The sequence below is a fragment of the Prunus avium genome, chromosome 1 (assembly GCF_965620075.1).
Source record: "Prunus avium chromosome 1, drPruAviu1.hap1.1, whole genome shotgun sequence".
Taxonomy (NCBI): domain Eukaryota; kingdom Viridiplantae; phylum Streptophyta; class Magnoliopsida; order Rosales; family Rosaceae; genus Prunus; species Prunus avium.
In genome coordinates, this window is record NC_142284.1 from 21,804,246 (window position 1) to 21,821,969 (window position 17,724).

Consider the following 17,724-nt stretch of genomic DNA (forward strand, 5'->3'; position numbering starts at 1 on the left):
AGTTAAACTGGAATAGATCGATCTAGGTAATTTAAGGATCGTGTAGGATTCGACGGATCGTAAATCGGAGTCCCGGATGCTCCAAAAAAGCCAACCCTAGGGCTAGGTTTACGGAAAATTGTTCGTCAGTCCGATCATGCGATCGTGAGCAATCCTACCGTCCGATCGAGACGAAACTTTCAGGACATGTGTCCTAGGCTTGTTGGAACCTCTAGGAACATTTGGATTGGAATTTTGAGGTCGTGGACCCCACGGGTTCCCGAGTTGACTTTTTGGGACTTTATCGTTTTTGAGTCCCTAAGTACTTTTAAATGGTGCCCACTGAGAGAAAAGCTAATGTGGGCATAAGAATGACCTTTAAAGTGATGCATGCACTTTTAGGAGCCGGGGGTCAGGGTTTTTAATTTAATACTATATTACTGAGCAGAGTTTTTAATAAAATATTATGATGATTATACAGGCACCCGGGCACCAGGTGACCTGCAGGAGGGACCTTCGAAAGGTCCAACTAGCTCAGATCACCAGTGAGTTGACCTTTTTGTTTTCATAAATGAATTTATGCAATTTAATATCATTATTTGATCTTGAATGTGTTTATTCATTGATCAGAGTTTTAATAGCTTGGTTTATCGCTTTTATATGATTATTATTATATTTTATATGCTGCCGAGTTGAGAGTGCCTAGAGATTTTGGCATACTTGAATTTTAGATAATTATTAAATAAAATGGCAGCAGAGTTAACGGATAAATAAGAATTTATTTTATTTCTCGTTAAATTATTTCTGAAACTATATTTTCTTAGAAACCACCATAGGTACCCAAGATTAATTAAGGTTGCCTTCGGTTACATTGATGTCGACGGACATCCAGTTGCCTTCAGATTTGTCAGCATGCTAGACATTGCCCCACGAGTTCCGGGGACGCCCGAACCGTGAGGTGCGAGATTGCGGATCAGGTGGACCAAGTGTCTCCTGAACCCTGCGAGACTACGGTTCGGTTGACCTTGCATCACCGAGACCTGCGAGACATGTCACTCCGGTGGCACGAGAATGGAATTGACGGATACTAAATGGAATTGACGGAATGATAAAGGAGTACACCTAGGTGGTAGATTAAAGTGATTTCAATGCTTTTAAGAATTTAATGTTTGATTAAGTGTGTGATTGAAGTGATAGATATAAATATGTATGCTTTGATTTCAGTACAAGTATGATAAGAAATGGTTTAGTTTTATAACTGATTTTACAGTGGGGGTTAGTATGTTTTTATACTATGTTACTAAAGCTTTGTTTTTGGTCCACTCACCCTTTTCGTGTTTTGCGCACCCCAGGCAGTAAGTGTGCATAGTGAGCCACCACCGGGCCGAGTCCAGCTTCTGACACACCCCTTGACGACGTAGGGTCTTGTGTAATTATTTTATACTTGTAGTCTTCTGTATAGAGCTCTGATATTGCCCTTGAAGTATATTTAACTGTTGGAATGTATTTATTTGCATACTGGCAGTTGGTGTACATATTTCTATGTTTTTCTGACAGGTGTAACTTTGGGTTTGGTCTAATTACAGGGAAGACTCTGCTGAAATATCGGCAGAAGTCAAACTCCAGTTTTAACAACACTTTTGAGTAGAAGGGCAATAAGGTCACTTGTGTCTAGCACCTGCCAGGTGTTGGACACGCACAGGGTCCGGCTCGGATTCCAAAGTGGAATTTGGGTCGGGTCCTGTCATATATCCATATAAACAAGATAGGTCCTTTACAAGAAAAAAGAGACCAAGTGATTACCATTCGAAAGAGAATGATGATGTTGTTAATTCAACTTCATCTAGTGTGTCTGCAAATGAGGCAGAGCCTAGAAGAAGTAAAAGACCTAAGGTTCCAAAGGATTATGGACCAGATTGCTTGACATTTATGACTGAAACTGAGCCACTAACTTATAAAGAGGCCCTGTCTAGTCCATAAGCTCCTTTTTGGAAGAAAGCAATCAACAGTGAAGTTGAATCCATTTTACAAAATAATACATGGGAATTGGTGAAATTGCCACCTAGTAACAAACCAATTGGGTATAAGTGGATTTTCAAGAAGAAATTGAAACCTAATGGTATGATCGATAAATATAAAGCTCGTTTAGAAGCAAAAGGTTACCTTCAAAAAGAAGGGTTGGATTTCTTTCACACCTATTCTCCTATAACGAGAATAACATCCATACGAATGTTGATTGCCATAGCTACAGTTTATAACATGGAAATACATCAAATGGATGTAAAAACTGCATTTCTAAATGGCGACTTAGAAGAAGAAATATATATGGAGCAACCAGAAGGTTTCATGGTTGAAGGTCAAGAAAATAAAGTTATGTAGGCATGTCAAATCCTTGTATGGATTAAAACAAGCACCCAAACAATGGCATCAAAAATTTAATCATACTATGCTGAAACATGGTTTCAAAATAAATGAATGTAACAAATGTGTTTACATTAAAACACATAATAATGCATGTGCCATAGTATGTCTATATGTGGATGATAGAAGGATATAATTAATTCAAAAAAGAAAATGTTGAATTCAAGCTTTGATATGAAAGACTTGGATCTTGCTGATGTGATTCTTGATATAAAAGTCAAGAGAAATTTAGATGGTTATATCCTTTCACAGTCTCATTTTATAGAAACTACACTATGAAGGTTTGGTCAATATGATTGCAAACATGTTGTTACGCCATTTGATGCCAACTGCAAACTAAAAAAAACATGTTGGAGATGCTATATCACAACATACGAATATTCCCAAGTTATTGGGATTTTAATGTACATTATGAACTGTACAAGACCTTATATAGCATAGTCAGTGAGTCCGCTGAGTAGATATACTAACAATCCTGGACGTGATCATTGGGATGCACGGTATTTAAAATACACTTTGAATCATGGATTGCTTTATACTAAATATCCTCCAGTATTGGAAGGATATAGTGATGCTAACTGGATTTCCGACAATACTGACACTAAATCCACAAGTGGATATGTGTTTACATTAGGAGGAGCAGTAGTTTCTTGGAAATCTTCTAAGCAAACTTGCATAGCCCGATCAACAATGGAATAGGAATTTATTGCCTTAGACAAGGCAGGAGAAGAAGCAGAATGGCTGAGGAATTTTTTAGAAGATATTCCAATATGGCCTAAGCATGTAACAGCAATCTGTATACATTATGATAGTACAACAGCTCAATCAAGAGCTAAAAATAGTGTATACAATGGAAAGTCTATGCATATTAGATGAAGGCATAATACAATAAAGCAATTGCTCTCTGGTGGAATAATTTGCATTGACTATTGTAGGGGTCTTTTTGTTCCAGCAGCCTGACGAATGGGCTTGGGCTGCTGTAAGAGGAAGACAAATAAAATTCCCCAATGCCTGAGTTCAAGAACCGGGCTCCCAAAAGAGTTTTGAAAGATTTGCTGAAACCTTAGAAAACACTTTTAGTTTCTTTTCACCAATAACCAGATGAACGTAACAAATTGATAAGTGACTTGGCTTGAGGAGCTTGTGGCATGGGAGCTAAGCCTTCACAAGTTTAGCAATTTGAGAGAGAGAGAGAGAGAGAGAGAGGAGCGTGAACTTCTTACAGAGAGAAAAAGGGTCAGAGTGGGGAAAGAGGAAAATTAGGAGGATTTCTATCTCAGAAAGGGAGAAAACAATGGAGGTAGAAGATAGGGTGTCTAGAGCAAATTTCTAGTTGCTTGATAAAGCTTGGTCACGCTCTGGATGATGATTTTCTGGGTAGAGGAAGCTCCTTTTTATAGGTGCCAGAATTCCTAATTTTATCGAACTTCCTTCTTCCTTTTCCTTCACTTTCTCCTATCCTCTCTTGTTTGGTGAAATTTTCTTTATTAGAGCGCATGGGTAACAAATCCTTTAGGGTTCCAAGATTTCTACTCAGCTGGACCTCTTCATGTGGGTGAGGCGCCACCCACTTTTCTCATTGGTTTCCCCATTAGAGCTGGCAAAGGAAAAGGAGAGTGGAAAGAGTGTTTGCCCAACGGGTATTTCTCATACATATTTGAATTCCCTTTGGTTTTTGCAGTGGCTCTTCGTTGACTCTGTTATGAAACTTTGACAAGGACTGAGCAGATGCTAGATAACTTGTAAGATGTTGGGCTGGGTCTTTTCAAAGGCATGGGGTCATCGGCACTCTATTTCCAGTGGCCTTTTGGGTTTCGTCAGGCTGCTGGAAGTAGTTTACTTGTTTTGTTTTTCTTAACAAGGTGTTGGGTGCTTTAACGAATGTGGGTTTTTCCTAAGTGTTGTAGCAGACCATTAGATATTTTCCTAAGGCATTGGATCACTTTTCTCTCTCTCATTCTTACCCATGTGCTTGGGCCCAAGAGATGGGCTTTCGTTTTAGGGCTCCCAAGCAGCCCCAAAACTTTCCATCCCTTGAACCCTCAATGGGCCTTGTGAGTGCTCGTACCCATCCAAACCATAACCTTCTTAGCAAGCCCCGGACATTTGCGTGGCTTGGGCCCACTTAAGCTTGTAGCGTGGCTAGATGTAAAATAATGATTTTACACTTGGCATGGCATGTTGATTGGCGCGCTCGAATTTTATCGCCTTTGGAAAGGGATATGATGCTTGATGGGATAATTAGCACGGGCTCGTAGAGTCAGTGCATTTTATAGACTCATTTCGATTCTTAGCGTGACGGATTGTGTGTTTATTTGGCATGACATGTGGATTGTGATTCGTGCGAGTGTGCATGACAGACTTTTGCGTGCCCAAAGTCGGATATTTTCTTAATAAGGTGTCGCATTGGGCCAGGAATTTATTTGGGCCCAACCCTGGATTTTTTGGGCATCAACAACTATATAAAGTCAAAAGAGAATTTTGCAGATCCGCTTACTAAAGGTTTATCAAGAGAGCAAATCAACTTTACATCAAGGGGAATGGGGCTAAAGCCAATAGAATAAATGATTTAGCCTGATGGAAACCTAACCTAACCGATTGGAGATCCCATGGTCTAGGTTCAATAGGCAAACTGGTTAGGAATAAATCAAGTTGTTAACACATTATATGTCTCATTCCTATGGTGGAAGAGTGTGTTGTTTGCTAAAGTTTTTTAGGGTACTTATGTTTAATGACACTAATAACTTATATTTAAAGGGAATATGGCAGACTATTCCTAAGTTGGTGTCACCTATATGAGAGTAAATGTGGGGTTGCATTTATGAGAATTATATGGCTACATTTTCTAAAGCTCTTATGAATCCAGGATTTGTTCAGGACCAAAATGAACACAAACGTATGAACACACAGTGTGTTTCGATGTGACATGTGTGATACTTGTTGTCTTGGTATACTGGGTTAGTGAACAGTTCAATATTGGATATCAACTGCGTCACCTTGTATATCCGATAAGTATTCACTAATAGGTTCAAGTCCAAAAGACACCTCTCCTAATATATGTTACATCTAACGCATATTCTCAGTGGTTACACATAGACTTACTTTTCCCACTCAAATGTGGGGTATTGTTAGAGTTTGAGTGGGAAAAGAGTCCCAGATTGGAAAGTTACAACTTTCCTACATTCTTTATAAGAGTAGGGATCTTTCACTATAATAAACACAATTGGGTTTTTCTGAAGTGGGCTTTGGACTTCTTGGCCTTATTTAAATTAAATATATATATATTTTTATATATTTAAGTTTTTGAATTTCGGATAATTTCAGTTATTTTGAAATTCAAAGTTCAGACATATTTGTTCAAACAGATATGTCCAAGGAGTGTCTTAGGCTTATTTAAATAGCCAAACGTACAGAGCAAATAACCAACTTTTGAAACCCAATACTTCTCACACAACACTAAAATCCATTAAGAATACCCATACTATAGTTCATCAAATACCAAAATTGAAGTGCTAGAGTTTTGGTTTTGATAGTTGTATCCTGGTGAACAGTCGTCTGCAGAACCACAAGCATAGGAGTGGGGGCGAAATACTGTCTAAGGACATAGCAAATCTGCTAGCCTCTATCATCTCTGCAAGTTAGTATTTATGGTTAATACAATCTCTTGCATATGTATTTTTCTGTTGTTATATATTCACTACTACAAAAATTGAAATAGACGACGGGAAAACACCGTCGTCTTTTTCTTTTTCAAACCGTCATTAAATCGAGCATCATCTTTTTGAATGTCAAACTACGACGGTTAATTACCGTCGTCTTTACATATAATAGACGACGGTTCTTTCATAAAACCGTCGTCTATTATATGTAAAGAAGTTGTTTATTATATCCAAAATGTCGGGTTTGTTTTAAAAACCGTCATCTATTAAATGTAAAGACGACGGTTTCTTGAAATATTGTTGTTTATTAACTCTAAGACGACGGTTATTAACTATAAAACTGATGTAATTTTACATTTTAGTTTTTTTTTCTTGTTTCAAATGGTATCAGAAATATATACTCAAATATGCTATTAACCACGCCATACATATATATACTCAAAAATTGTTTCTTTCATAAACAGAATATCAAGAGTACAATAGAACAAAATAAAATCTAAAAAATGAAAGAACTCTAAGGCCGCTAGCTGCAAGCTGCAAGCCTAATTACAATAATACACCAAAATTCCTATACCTAATTATCCTTCAAGTCAAGTTCTCCATATGTATACAGAGCTATACATTCATCATCATCAATTTTCCTCTGCATTTCTTCAACTTTTACCACTAGGAGTAGCTTCTTTAGAACCACTTCCATGGCCTAGGAAACTGCTTAACAAGCCAAAATAATGTAATAGTGAGATATACAAAATAAAAAAACATATGAACTAGAATTTCTGAACAAAATAAAAGCAAAAAGGTTAAAAAAAATGCAACCACTGAACTATATACAGCTTAAATCAAGTCAGATCCAACCACAAAAAATACATCAATACGCACTGAAATTAAATAACAAACAAATCGTAGCCCTATATCTCAGACAAACAACCATCATAAACAAGAAAAATAAAAATTGAAATCGAATCAGAAGAATCCTAAGCTAACCCTAGAAAAGTAGCTTCGTACCTTTCTGGTCAATGAGGAAGAAAATCTAATCTAAATAAAGCTCATAAAATGGAAGATGAGAATCCATTTGGGGGCTTAAAAATGGTCGCGATGAGGAAGGGAGATGGCGAACGAGGCGAGCTTGATGGACTGAATGGTGCGATGGAGATGGCAATCTTGGCGAACTCGGTGTCCTAAACATCGTGACGGAGATGGCGATCTCGGCTAGTTCGGTGGACAGCGAGAGGGAGATGTGCTTCATCGATGTGTGAGAGAGGGTTTTCTGAAAGGTTCATGAGAGAATTTGAGATAATAGTGTTTGAACAAGCGAGGGTGTTTTAGAGAGCTCGGGAGGGTTTCAAGGAGGAAGAGATAAGGTTTTCAGAGACGGAGGAAAATCTGAAAATTTGTCGAGCGCGAATTCACTTAAGCGGCCTTTTTTTAGCGTGTTTTAAAAGACGACGCTTGTTAATGAGAGATAAGGTTTTCAAAGACGGGGGAAAATTTGAAAATTTGTCGAGCGCGAATTCACTTAAGCGGCCTTTTTTTAGCGTGTTTTAAAAGACGACGCTTTTTTTAAAAAAACCGTCATCTTTACATATAATAGACGATCCTTTTTTAAAAAAAACCGTCATCTTTATATATAATAGACTACCTTTTTATAAAAAAAACCGTCATCTTTACATATAATAGACGACCCTTTTTAAAAAAAAACCGTCATCTTTACTTCACAATAGACGACCCTTTTAAAAAAAAAAACCGTCATCTTTACATATAATAGACGACCCTTTTTAAAAAAAAACTGTTATCTTTACTTAACAATAGACGACCCTTTTTAAAAAAAAACCGTCATCTTTACATATAATAGATGATCCTTTTTAAAAAAAAAAACTGTTGTCTTTACTTCACAATAGACGACCTTTTTAAAAAAAAACCGTCATCTTTACATATAATAGACGACCCTTTTTAAAAAAAAACCGTCGTCTTTACTTCACAATAAACGACCTTTTTTAAAAAAAAAACCGTAATCTTTACATATAATAGACGACCCTTTTTTAAAAAAACCATCGTCTTTACTTCACAATAGACGACCCTTTTTAAAAAAAAACCGTAATCTTTACATATAATAGACGACCCTTTTTAAAAAAAACCGTCATCTATTACATATAATAGATGACCATTTTTAAAAAAAACCGTCATCTTTACATATAATAGACGACAGTTCTTTAAAAAAAACTGTCATCTTTACATATAATAGACGACAGTTCTTTTAAAACAACCATGTCTTTACCAAAAAAAGGACACTTGATTTTTAAAAGACGACACTTGTCATACCTACTGTCGTTGTTTTTTGGTCAGATTTTAACTCTGAATAAAACCTTTTTAATAAGACGACGCTTTTTTATTTGTGTGCGTCGTTATAAAAAATATACAACAGTACCTCCGTTTTTTAGTTGTTTAAGTCACTTATCCACGACTGTTTTTTGTTCTACCGTCGTCTTTTTCTGGTCGTCTTTTTCACTTTTTGTAGTAGTGATTGATTCATTTAAAAGTCTTATATACATATATATATATATTCTCTTATCCGGATGTCCGCATGTTATTATCGTGCGGATCCTATTGTAAACAAGCAGGAAAACAGAGAGGGGTAGTACAAAATACACGGTGTACGCACGATAGTACCGTCCGGATGTCCGCATAAGAGAATTTCTGTATATATATATATATTCTATTATATTATACAAGTTTCTGATTGTTTCCAACATTAACTACCAGTTAACACGGCGACAATCTAGGTAAAATGTCGTCTTTAATTTCTACGTCGATAGCTTCATACCTACTGTTGTTGTTTTTGGAGTTAAGAGTTTACATCTAGAGAAAACATGTTTAATAAGACGACGCTTTGTAAGTTTGAGGCATGGTATTTCAAAAATACCCTAGCGGACCTCGATTTTTAAGGTGTTTAAGTTACTTATCCACTGCAGTTTTCTATTACCGTCGTCTCTCTAAACACGACGGTGGTATTTATTTATTCCATCATTGTTTTACAATCGTCTTTTTCCATTTTTGTAATAGTGTTAAAAAGATTACGTACAAAACCAAGAGGACATTGATCATATTTAATGGAATTCGTAGTATTTATTTTATTTTATATGTCTGATACATAATTTTAATTAAACAATATAACAACAATTGAAGGAGATGAATGTTTCTAGCTCAGCGAGTAAACTGAGATGTCTCCTAGCAAGTGAGATTGTCCCCGGGAGCAATACCTAGTTGGTTACAATATTCAATGAAATACTCAACACGTTTCTGAACAGTGGCAGGGTTTCCACCATCACATTCAAGGGCACCATTAATAGCTCGTATTGTTGCACCGAAACCTTCTCCGATGACCGGTCGGACGCTGTTCATCCAATACCACAATGCCGTCTTGAAGGCGATGATGGGGTCATTGGCAACGGTTTCAGGAGAGTTTAATCCGTCAAAGCCAATGCTCTCTCCTGCTGGGCCATAGTTGAAGTTCCATGATAGTTGGATTGGTCCACGCCCATAGTAGCCCTTGTTTGACTTGCATGGATATTGTGTGTTGCTCTCATCACAGTAGTCCTTTGAGGGTCCATCTATCTCTTCTATGTAGCAGAAATCTGCACAATCACACATCATTTTGTCTTCAATTTTTGGGATCCTTTGGTAATTGCGTTTTTGGGTTATATGTAAAACAGCACAATTTAATCAACCTCATATTAATGGCTTAAATATCTATTTATAGAAAAAGGGATGTAACTTTGTAGTTTCTAATAGAAGTAACACTCATCTACAAGGGATGTAACTTTGTAGAGTTTCTACTAGGGGTGACAATTAATGGAGCAAATCGGGGCAGGGTACACCATCACTATCTCCATTTCCCATTAAGTTTTTCCCCATTTTCGGATCCATATTCATAATATTCAAATTGCGGATTCCCCATCCTCGTCACACCACATTAAAAAAAAAAAAAAACCAATAAAAAAATGAAAATTTTGAACAAGAAAAGAAAAGAAAAACATCTATTTTCTACTTCTATTATTGGAAAGATAGTACCGTCAATTAACTTGATACAAATAAATTAAACCCGTGTCTACACTAAATATACAACGGCTTTAAAAGTGGCATGTGTAAAGCAATGACCAAGAAAAGTTTGTCATTGATGGAAGTATAAAAATGATGGCGCTATTTTATCATACGACATTGACATATTGTGTTAGGAAATTATCAATCGGGACCACACACTTCTCTTACGGTGGTGAGATCAACTTGTATAAACATATGTATGGTACACATAGTTTTTTTATTTTACGAATACATGTAAAAAATGAATAAAGTGGAAGAAATAATTGATGAGAGAATAAAGAACTTACGAAAAGTCTCGTGGGTGACATGGGCAAAGAAGGCAGCAATCTCACGCTTAGAGTCATCAATGGAACCGATCTTACCGAACTGATCATAAGACTTGAGAGCCTCAAGAAAGGTAGCTCGGGAATAAAAGTTCTTGCCGGCACAGCTTGCCTCGGCCTGGCCAATTATGCCGTTGAAGAATTCGGGCGTGACGATATCAGCCACCGACACGTCGCTAGTGCTCGGGCTTTGTGCCTCCACATACCCAGCTACAGCTGCAGCTACAATAATAAGGGTTAGAAATATGTTGCTGGGTACAATGATTTGAGCCATTTTGGTTTCTAAGGCAGGGAATGAGTGATGGAGAATGAAGGTAGAGTTGATTATTATATATAGTGTAGAGTATGAATAATAATGTGGGTAGGCCGCATATGTAGTTGTGGGTTTGAATTTTCTAAGTGGATTTAATTTTCTAGAAGGAGAGGGTTGACTTTTGACTTTGGCCATGGATGTAGGAAAATTGATCCTCTGTTAAGACTTTTCAGGCTCAAATAGAAAGAATAACGTGTGAACTATTAACTCAAAAACATGAAGGGAAAAAAAAAGTCACATTCTAGGCTCCTTCGCAAATTGGTAGATCAACCTCCATATATTTAACTGTAAGAATCCTATGTTGGCAGTGGCATAACCGAAACATCAAATCGGCTGATAATAAAACATATTCTCTTTTTATATATAAAAATATCAATTGGCTAAAGTGGTGGCGAAAAAGTTTATTAATTTCTTGATAAAGTAATGAGTGATGAGTGTATCATGTGTCACACAGCATAATCGTAGTGGAGTCAAAAAACGTACACTTATCTCCAATGACGGAGGGAGCTAAGGCCCACAAGGGTCAGCTGAACCTCTTCCAAATTATGCAACAAATGCATTTGTTATGTGTTATATTTGATTTTCTTCTCTTTGTTTATTTTTTTTATTTTTTATAGCTGACCCTTCTAACTTTCTAGATCAATTACCCTTATAACTTTCTAACTCTAGTTAATTGATCTTTCCCCTGTGATTATGCCTTTCATTATTACTCCATTTTTCCTTTCTAACTCCAATCTTTCTATTCTTTCATTTATTGAGTTCTCTTCTATTTTTTGTTATTGAATCGGCCATCAGTCCAGTAAATCTCCCAATACTAGCTATTCAGTTCTCTTTTGAGCAATGCATTATGATTTGATTCATGTCAAATTATTTCTTTTGAGTAATACATTATGATTTGATTCATGTCAAATTATTTCTGAGTAATTCATTGTGCGATGCGGTTATGATTTTAGAAGATGGTATTAAATTATAACATTTAAACAAAATATTATCTTAATATCCACCAAGTCTTTCTTAGTCTAATAATATTGATTCTCCTTGAGAGAATTCCTGGTTACGCCACTATTTATCTCGGGTGACCTAAGTGATAATAACCCCTAGAGTGATTAAGTTTTTTTATTTTTTTTATCGCTACAAGAAAAATCAATAGTGGGCACAAATATTTGTGGTACTGGATTGGGGATGGCTGTAAGGGCTATCTATAACCAATGAGTAATAGACATGGTATACAGTCCCTTTCATTTTTAAGATTCAAGAATACGATGGGGTGGTGGGCTACTGGAAGAGAATTGAAGAGAAAGAGAAAGAGGCATGGGAGTAAGTAGAGATGGATTTTGATTTGTTTTCAGGAAATGATGAGAACAGTAATTTGACTTTTTCAAATTTTGTATTTAGATTTCAGAAAACAAAACTAGGTTTTTTTCAAAACAAGAAGCCAAAGAGAACCGAAAACGAAAAAGGCTCTTGGAAACGTAAACGAACGGGCACTTTGTTTTTTTTTTTTTTTTTTCTAAATTGGTGTTAGTTTGGCATTTTCTAAAGTTTCACTCCCCTCATTGCTCTCTTCCTCTCCGTGATTCTCTTTAGTCTCTATCAATTATTGTTTCCAATAATTCTACTACTCAACACTCCAACTCGAATTCTCTATTTGACATACATTTTCAATCGATTCTCCATAAACATTTGTTGAAGCTTATCTCTTCATCATGCCTCCCGGACTGAGTTCACAACTAGAGCTCTAACTTGGAACTCTGGCTTGGGCCCTCAGAACTCTCCTTGCCATGACTCCGAGTTCTTGGCTTGCTACTCGACCTAATTACGCACAGCGACGGGTCTGATTAGGTGGTAGAACTTGAGTTAAATAAAGCAGCCATGGAGGGCAAGGCCGAGTCGAAGTGTTCATCAGTCATAGTGGCCACGAATTCAATTATGAAATTGTGCAAATTTTTTTTTGTTCTTGGTAGAGTATGTACTTAGCTTATTGAAGATAGGGTAGGACCGGACGCCTAATCCCTTTTAGGGCCAAGCTTGCCTGGCCTGACCCATTTTATAGGCCTAGAATGATTGATATTATAATCTATTAAATTAGGAACTATCTAATTTGGTTAGAGAAACAAAAATAAGAAGAAAAAGAATTAAGTACGTAAGAGCATCTACAATGGGCTCCCTAAATCACCTCCTTAGACAAATTTTAGGAAGGCATTGTAAAAATGCAACTCCAACCATGCTTCCTATCCACCTCCTAAAATAGGGAGTCCTCTAGGAGCTCCTAAATCTGAGAAGAGAGAAAGAACTCCTAGTGGCTCCCTATAATTTAATGCTGCCTTATTTAATGAGTATTTCAAACCTTTATTTAATGCTAACTATTTTTTATTTTATTTTTTCATAGAGATGGACCAATCAAAAAAGAGTTATAGCATTTATGACTCTCCAAATTAGGGAGTATGGTTGGAGTTGAAATTTTTTAGAGAGCTTCTAAAATAGCTTTTTTATAGTTTTAGCTAAATTTTAGCTATGAAATAGAGAGCATAATTGCGGATGCTCTAAAAAGCCTCATATTGAACCGAGGTGGGATAAGTATGGGTTTAGATTGCTGAATATTCTTGTTTGATTGATAAGAGAGGCTGATTGATTTACAACGCTTTTTTAGGCTGTAGCTTTGTTTTGTTTTTTTGTACTTAAAGTTAGATACAAAGGCTCATATTTAAACAATATATAGAACTTCCTAGAACAAGAATTAAATGTCGACCACCAGCTGCTATCGAACTCTTAAACACACATTAACATAGAAGACTTTTCTAGATATTATAAAACTAGTAATGAAATTTTCAAAATTAATCTCAACAGGAATATTGTGAGTATTGACTAATACACGAAGAAAAGTTGCAGAAACTTGAAGTTCAAATTACTCCACTCTTGCACACAAAAAAGGGTAAAGAAAGAAGAGAAAGGCTAATTGGTCAACCATTCTTTTACATCCACTTATTTTATAGAGTGCCTCTATTTCCATCCCATGTCTTATTTTCCCACTCACCTAATCTTCAAAATTTTAAAAACAAATTTACCCTTTATGAAATGACTGCTAAGAACTTAGGGAAAAAAACTTGTTATAATTTGCGAATGACAAGATTCACCTGTTAAAAATTTATAAAAAAACTGAAAAAAATAAAAAAACAGAAAGAGACTTTTTAATCTGGAAAAAAAAAAATTACCTCTAAAGATTGTCCAAAGATGAAGAAACTAGCTTGCTTCATGGTGTAAGATTGAATGAACAAAGAAGAGTCAGGGAGGGGAGGGAAGAAGGAAGAGAAGAAAGAAGGATAAAAAAGAAAAAATAGAATTTGCTTTAATAATTAAAGTGTATTTTATTAATAACGACGGTTGGAAAGATAGAATTGAGTTTTTTTAAAAAATTTATATGGTAAGTGAGAAGATAACATAAGTGGAAAAATAGAAAATAAGTGAAAATAACAGCACTGATTTTATATACATACAGAAATATATATGCTAGAATATTTATGGCCACTGTCTTCTTCCAAAATAATTAGGAAAAATTAATCACATAATATCACTGCGTTGAATTTCATGCTTATATGTATGTATCAAAGTTATTGTTTGTAGCCAGTCCATCAAGGCACTATTGCATGCATGAAAAAGAGTTCATGATCTTGGCGGCTATCTAACCAAGTCGCATGGTTGACCCCAAAAATCCCAAGTCGCATGTTTTTTTTTTGTCAGAAACAGAGCTTTCATTCCAGAAGTCGCATGTAAGAACCAAAAGTGGGAAGTAAAATTGTCCGTTGACTTTGCTATATTGCGTCTTGGTGTATTGTCCTGGGCCACCTGTAATTGTCCTGGGCCACCTGTAATTGTCCACGTTCACCTGGTCAACCATTCACGCTTACTTGACTAACTCGCAGCCCGAGAGCACCTTTTGAAGCTTTGGCACTTTATTCAGCTGGTCGTTGCATTAATTTGATGTGCAAAATGTGTATTTTCATGGTAGTTTTTTATGAAGAGGTGTATATGATAGTTGAGAAGGGAAGAAATTGGGAAATTGAGTTCTATATATTTCTTGCTAGGGAAAGGAGAGGAAATTGAGGACATATTGATTGATTGTCCATTGCATGTATGTGTAAGAGGGTGTTAAATTTCAGAGAGACAAACTATTATTAGCAAGACCGATATTATCCCTAATTTAACTACATACAAAGCCTAGTAGGTGTATTTTATCACAAAATGCACCACTTATTATATATTGTATTTATTTTGTCAAGTTTTCGATATGGGACTTATATTCTTCAACATAAGGAAATGAAGAAAGTGTTCTTTTTAATTATTGATATATTGATTATTGAAGAGAAAGGATTGATATAAGAAATAAAAAAAAGGGTGTTAGTAAACGAACCCTAAAATAAAATGAGTACACCATGTGGGAGCATATATTTCACCGGCCAATAAGAAGACGACACGTGTAAAAGGAATATTCCTTATGTCAAACTAATTATCATAATTAATTCATATTTTATTAGGAAAATTATCTTTGATTTAAGATAGGAATATCTCCTTAAATCAAGGAATCAATCTCCACCAAATCTCTTGAAGAAATTCCTATCATCTTTTGGGAAGAATAATACTAACCAAATAAGGATTATTCTCCCAAAATCCTAGCACACAAAGAGGCTATAAATACATCGCCACACAAGACATTTGAGGTAACGCATTCTCACTCGAAAAATCCCTCTCTATATCCTTGCAGTCGCCACTCTCTCTCTCCACTCTCCCACACGGCTAAGTCCAGCTAGCTCTCCCTATGAGAGAAAACTCTATCCATTTTAGCTATTACCATATTTTTTCTCAAAGATCCAATTGAACTAACTTAGGCATCGAAGGACCTTTAGCCAACACCCCTCGGGTGTGGTCTACTTACTCCTATTTATTTCGAACGAATCGAGGAAGAGAGAGAAGGAAGCTCGAAGGGTGAAGAATCTACACGCGAATATTCTCCCCTAAGAAATTTACATAAACAAATTGGTGCTTTCATTGAGAGCACGATTTATAATCAACATGTGTTCTTGATCAAAATAATCTGTTTCCTCCTTTTCATTGCTCAACCGAAGCCTTCTAAACAATCACGGTTGGAAGCAAGTGCACGAGAAGCAAGGCGGCCGTTACAGGCCCAAGCTATCCATCCTACAAACCCACGACTGAGATTGATGCTCCACCTCTTGGCACCATGGGTGAGAGTACTGAGCCAATTGCTCTACTGCCAGTCCCCATGCTCACAGATGCCGCTACAGCCAGTGCCACAGTACCACCGCAAGCTGCTATCACCATAGGCCTTGCGCCGGTGCAAGGCTTCATAGACGAAACCATGACTCAAGCTTATGGCCCTGTGGCCACGATAACCTTGGAACCTCACGGCCAAATTCGACTCCTCTCATCGCCAGATTCGACGCCTCTCACCGCAGCGCTACCACGATCCACAGTGGAACCTCCCACCACAGCTATTTCATCGCGGCCATGAGTCATGGCCTAATTTTGGAGCAAGTGCTTTTATTTCCCCCTTTTCCTCAACACTTGACGTATGCTCTCGCACACACCTCCAACTAAACCCTAGCCTGTGTGCAATTGGGCTCCACAAAATTCTCTCCTCCTGATCCATGAAGTCAAGCAGACCTCTGTCTTAGAGTTGACTAGTTGACTCAAAGAGTAGACAAGCAAAACAACTTGGTTGGACAACTCTTGAACTAGATTGACTTGGTCTGAGACCTTGGCCTTGGACCACAAGGCGAAGAAAAAAGGATGGATGAACCCAACTAGGCAGTTTGAGAGTTCCCATGCAGGTCGAGCAAGAGCACGTAGATAAGGAGAACGATAAGAGCATGCTACTCAGCACGTCGGCATGTCCCAAACTTCCGCGAGCCTCGCTCAAAGTAGATCGAGTCTCCGGTCGAGATTAAGTCCAAGGATTAACATGCACAAGAGGTTGGGCCCATGATTCGATGTTCATGCCAACTTGGGCCTGTAGAGAAGCATTCACGCGAGACTAGGCCCCCAAGGAGATCAGTCTCACGATCATCGCCATGAAGTACGAGAAGAAAGATGCTCACCAGCTTGGTCCGAAGGAGCCAACTTACGACAACAGGCTACAGAGGTTCCCTCGCAAACTCACTCCACTAACATTCCACGCAGGTAATACAATAGAGGAGATTTGCTCTATAGAGACAATGAGGAGGTAAACCAACGGCACTCGAATCATGGAGGACACCAATGTGAACTGCAAGCCATATGCGCAGAAGATGTCGAGAAGCTCATGAATGACTGACTTCAAGACTTGAAGATTGGAGGAGATTTTAAAGATGCTTTGCGCAAGAAGTAGACTAAGTGAAATCCTTACCATTCATCGCTGAGATCGAGTAGGCAGCTCCACCGAAGCGATTCTTAACGCCTCCTTTCATACACTTCATAGAAGATTCCGATCCTGAAAGCCATCTGCAACACTTCAAAAGTGTTATTGACAGGACCTGACCCAAATTCCACTTTGAAATACGAGCCGAACCCTGTGCGTGTCCGACACCTGGCAAGTGCCGAGCACAAAAGACCTAATTGCCCTTCTAGTCAAATTTCAACTAAAACTGGGGTTTGACTTTTGCCGAAAAACTCAGCATAGTCTCCCCTACGATTAGACCAATCCCAAGATTACACCTGTCAAACATGTATAAGAATATACACCAACTGCCAGCATACAAAAAATTTACATACTAACAGTTAGACAAGTATACTAGGGCAATATCAGAGCTCTACACAGATTAGATTACAAGTATAAAATAACTATACAAGACCCTACGTTGTCAAGGAATGTAGCGGAAGATGGACTCGGCCCGGTGGTGGCGCACTGACGCACGACTACTGCCTGGGGGCGTAAAAC

General features: G+C 37.4%; 1 protein-coding gene across 1 annotated transcript; it reads right to left on the bottom strand.

Moving 5' to 3' along the window:
* Positions 1-9,153: 9,153 nt before the first annotated feature.
* LOC110744677 (endochitinase EP3-like) lies at positions 9,154-10,794 on the bottom strand. The gene is made up of 2 exons (XM_021944662.2): positions 10,445-10,794; positions 9,154-9,691 (listed from the first exon to the last, which is right to left on the bottom strand). Exons 1-2 carry the CDS (start codon positions 10,752-10,754, stop codon positions 9,285-9,287), a joined length of 717 nt encoding a protein of 238 aa, XP_021800354.2. The 5' UTR covers positions 10,755-10,794; the 3' UTR covers positions 9,154-9,284.
* Between the last annotated feature and the right edge of the window lie 6,930 nt (positions 10,795-17,724).

What these genes read in the sequence shown, in the direction of transcription:
- LOC110744677 (XM_021944662.2), bottom strand. Translation starts at nt 10,754, where the DNA reads ATGGCTCAAATCATTGTACCCAGCAACATATTTCTAACCCTTATTATT. An exon ending in TGTCACCCACGAGACTTTTC is followed by an intron (nt 9,692 to 10,444) that starts GTAAGTTCTTTA and finishes GTGATTGTGCAG; the next exon opens with ATTTCTGCTACATAGAAGAG.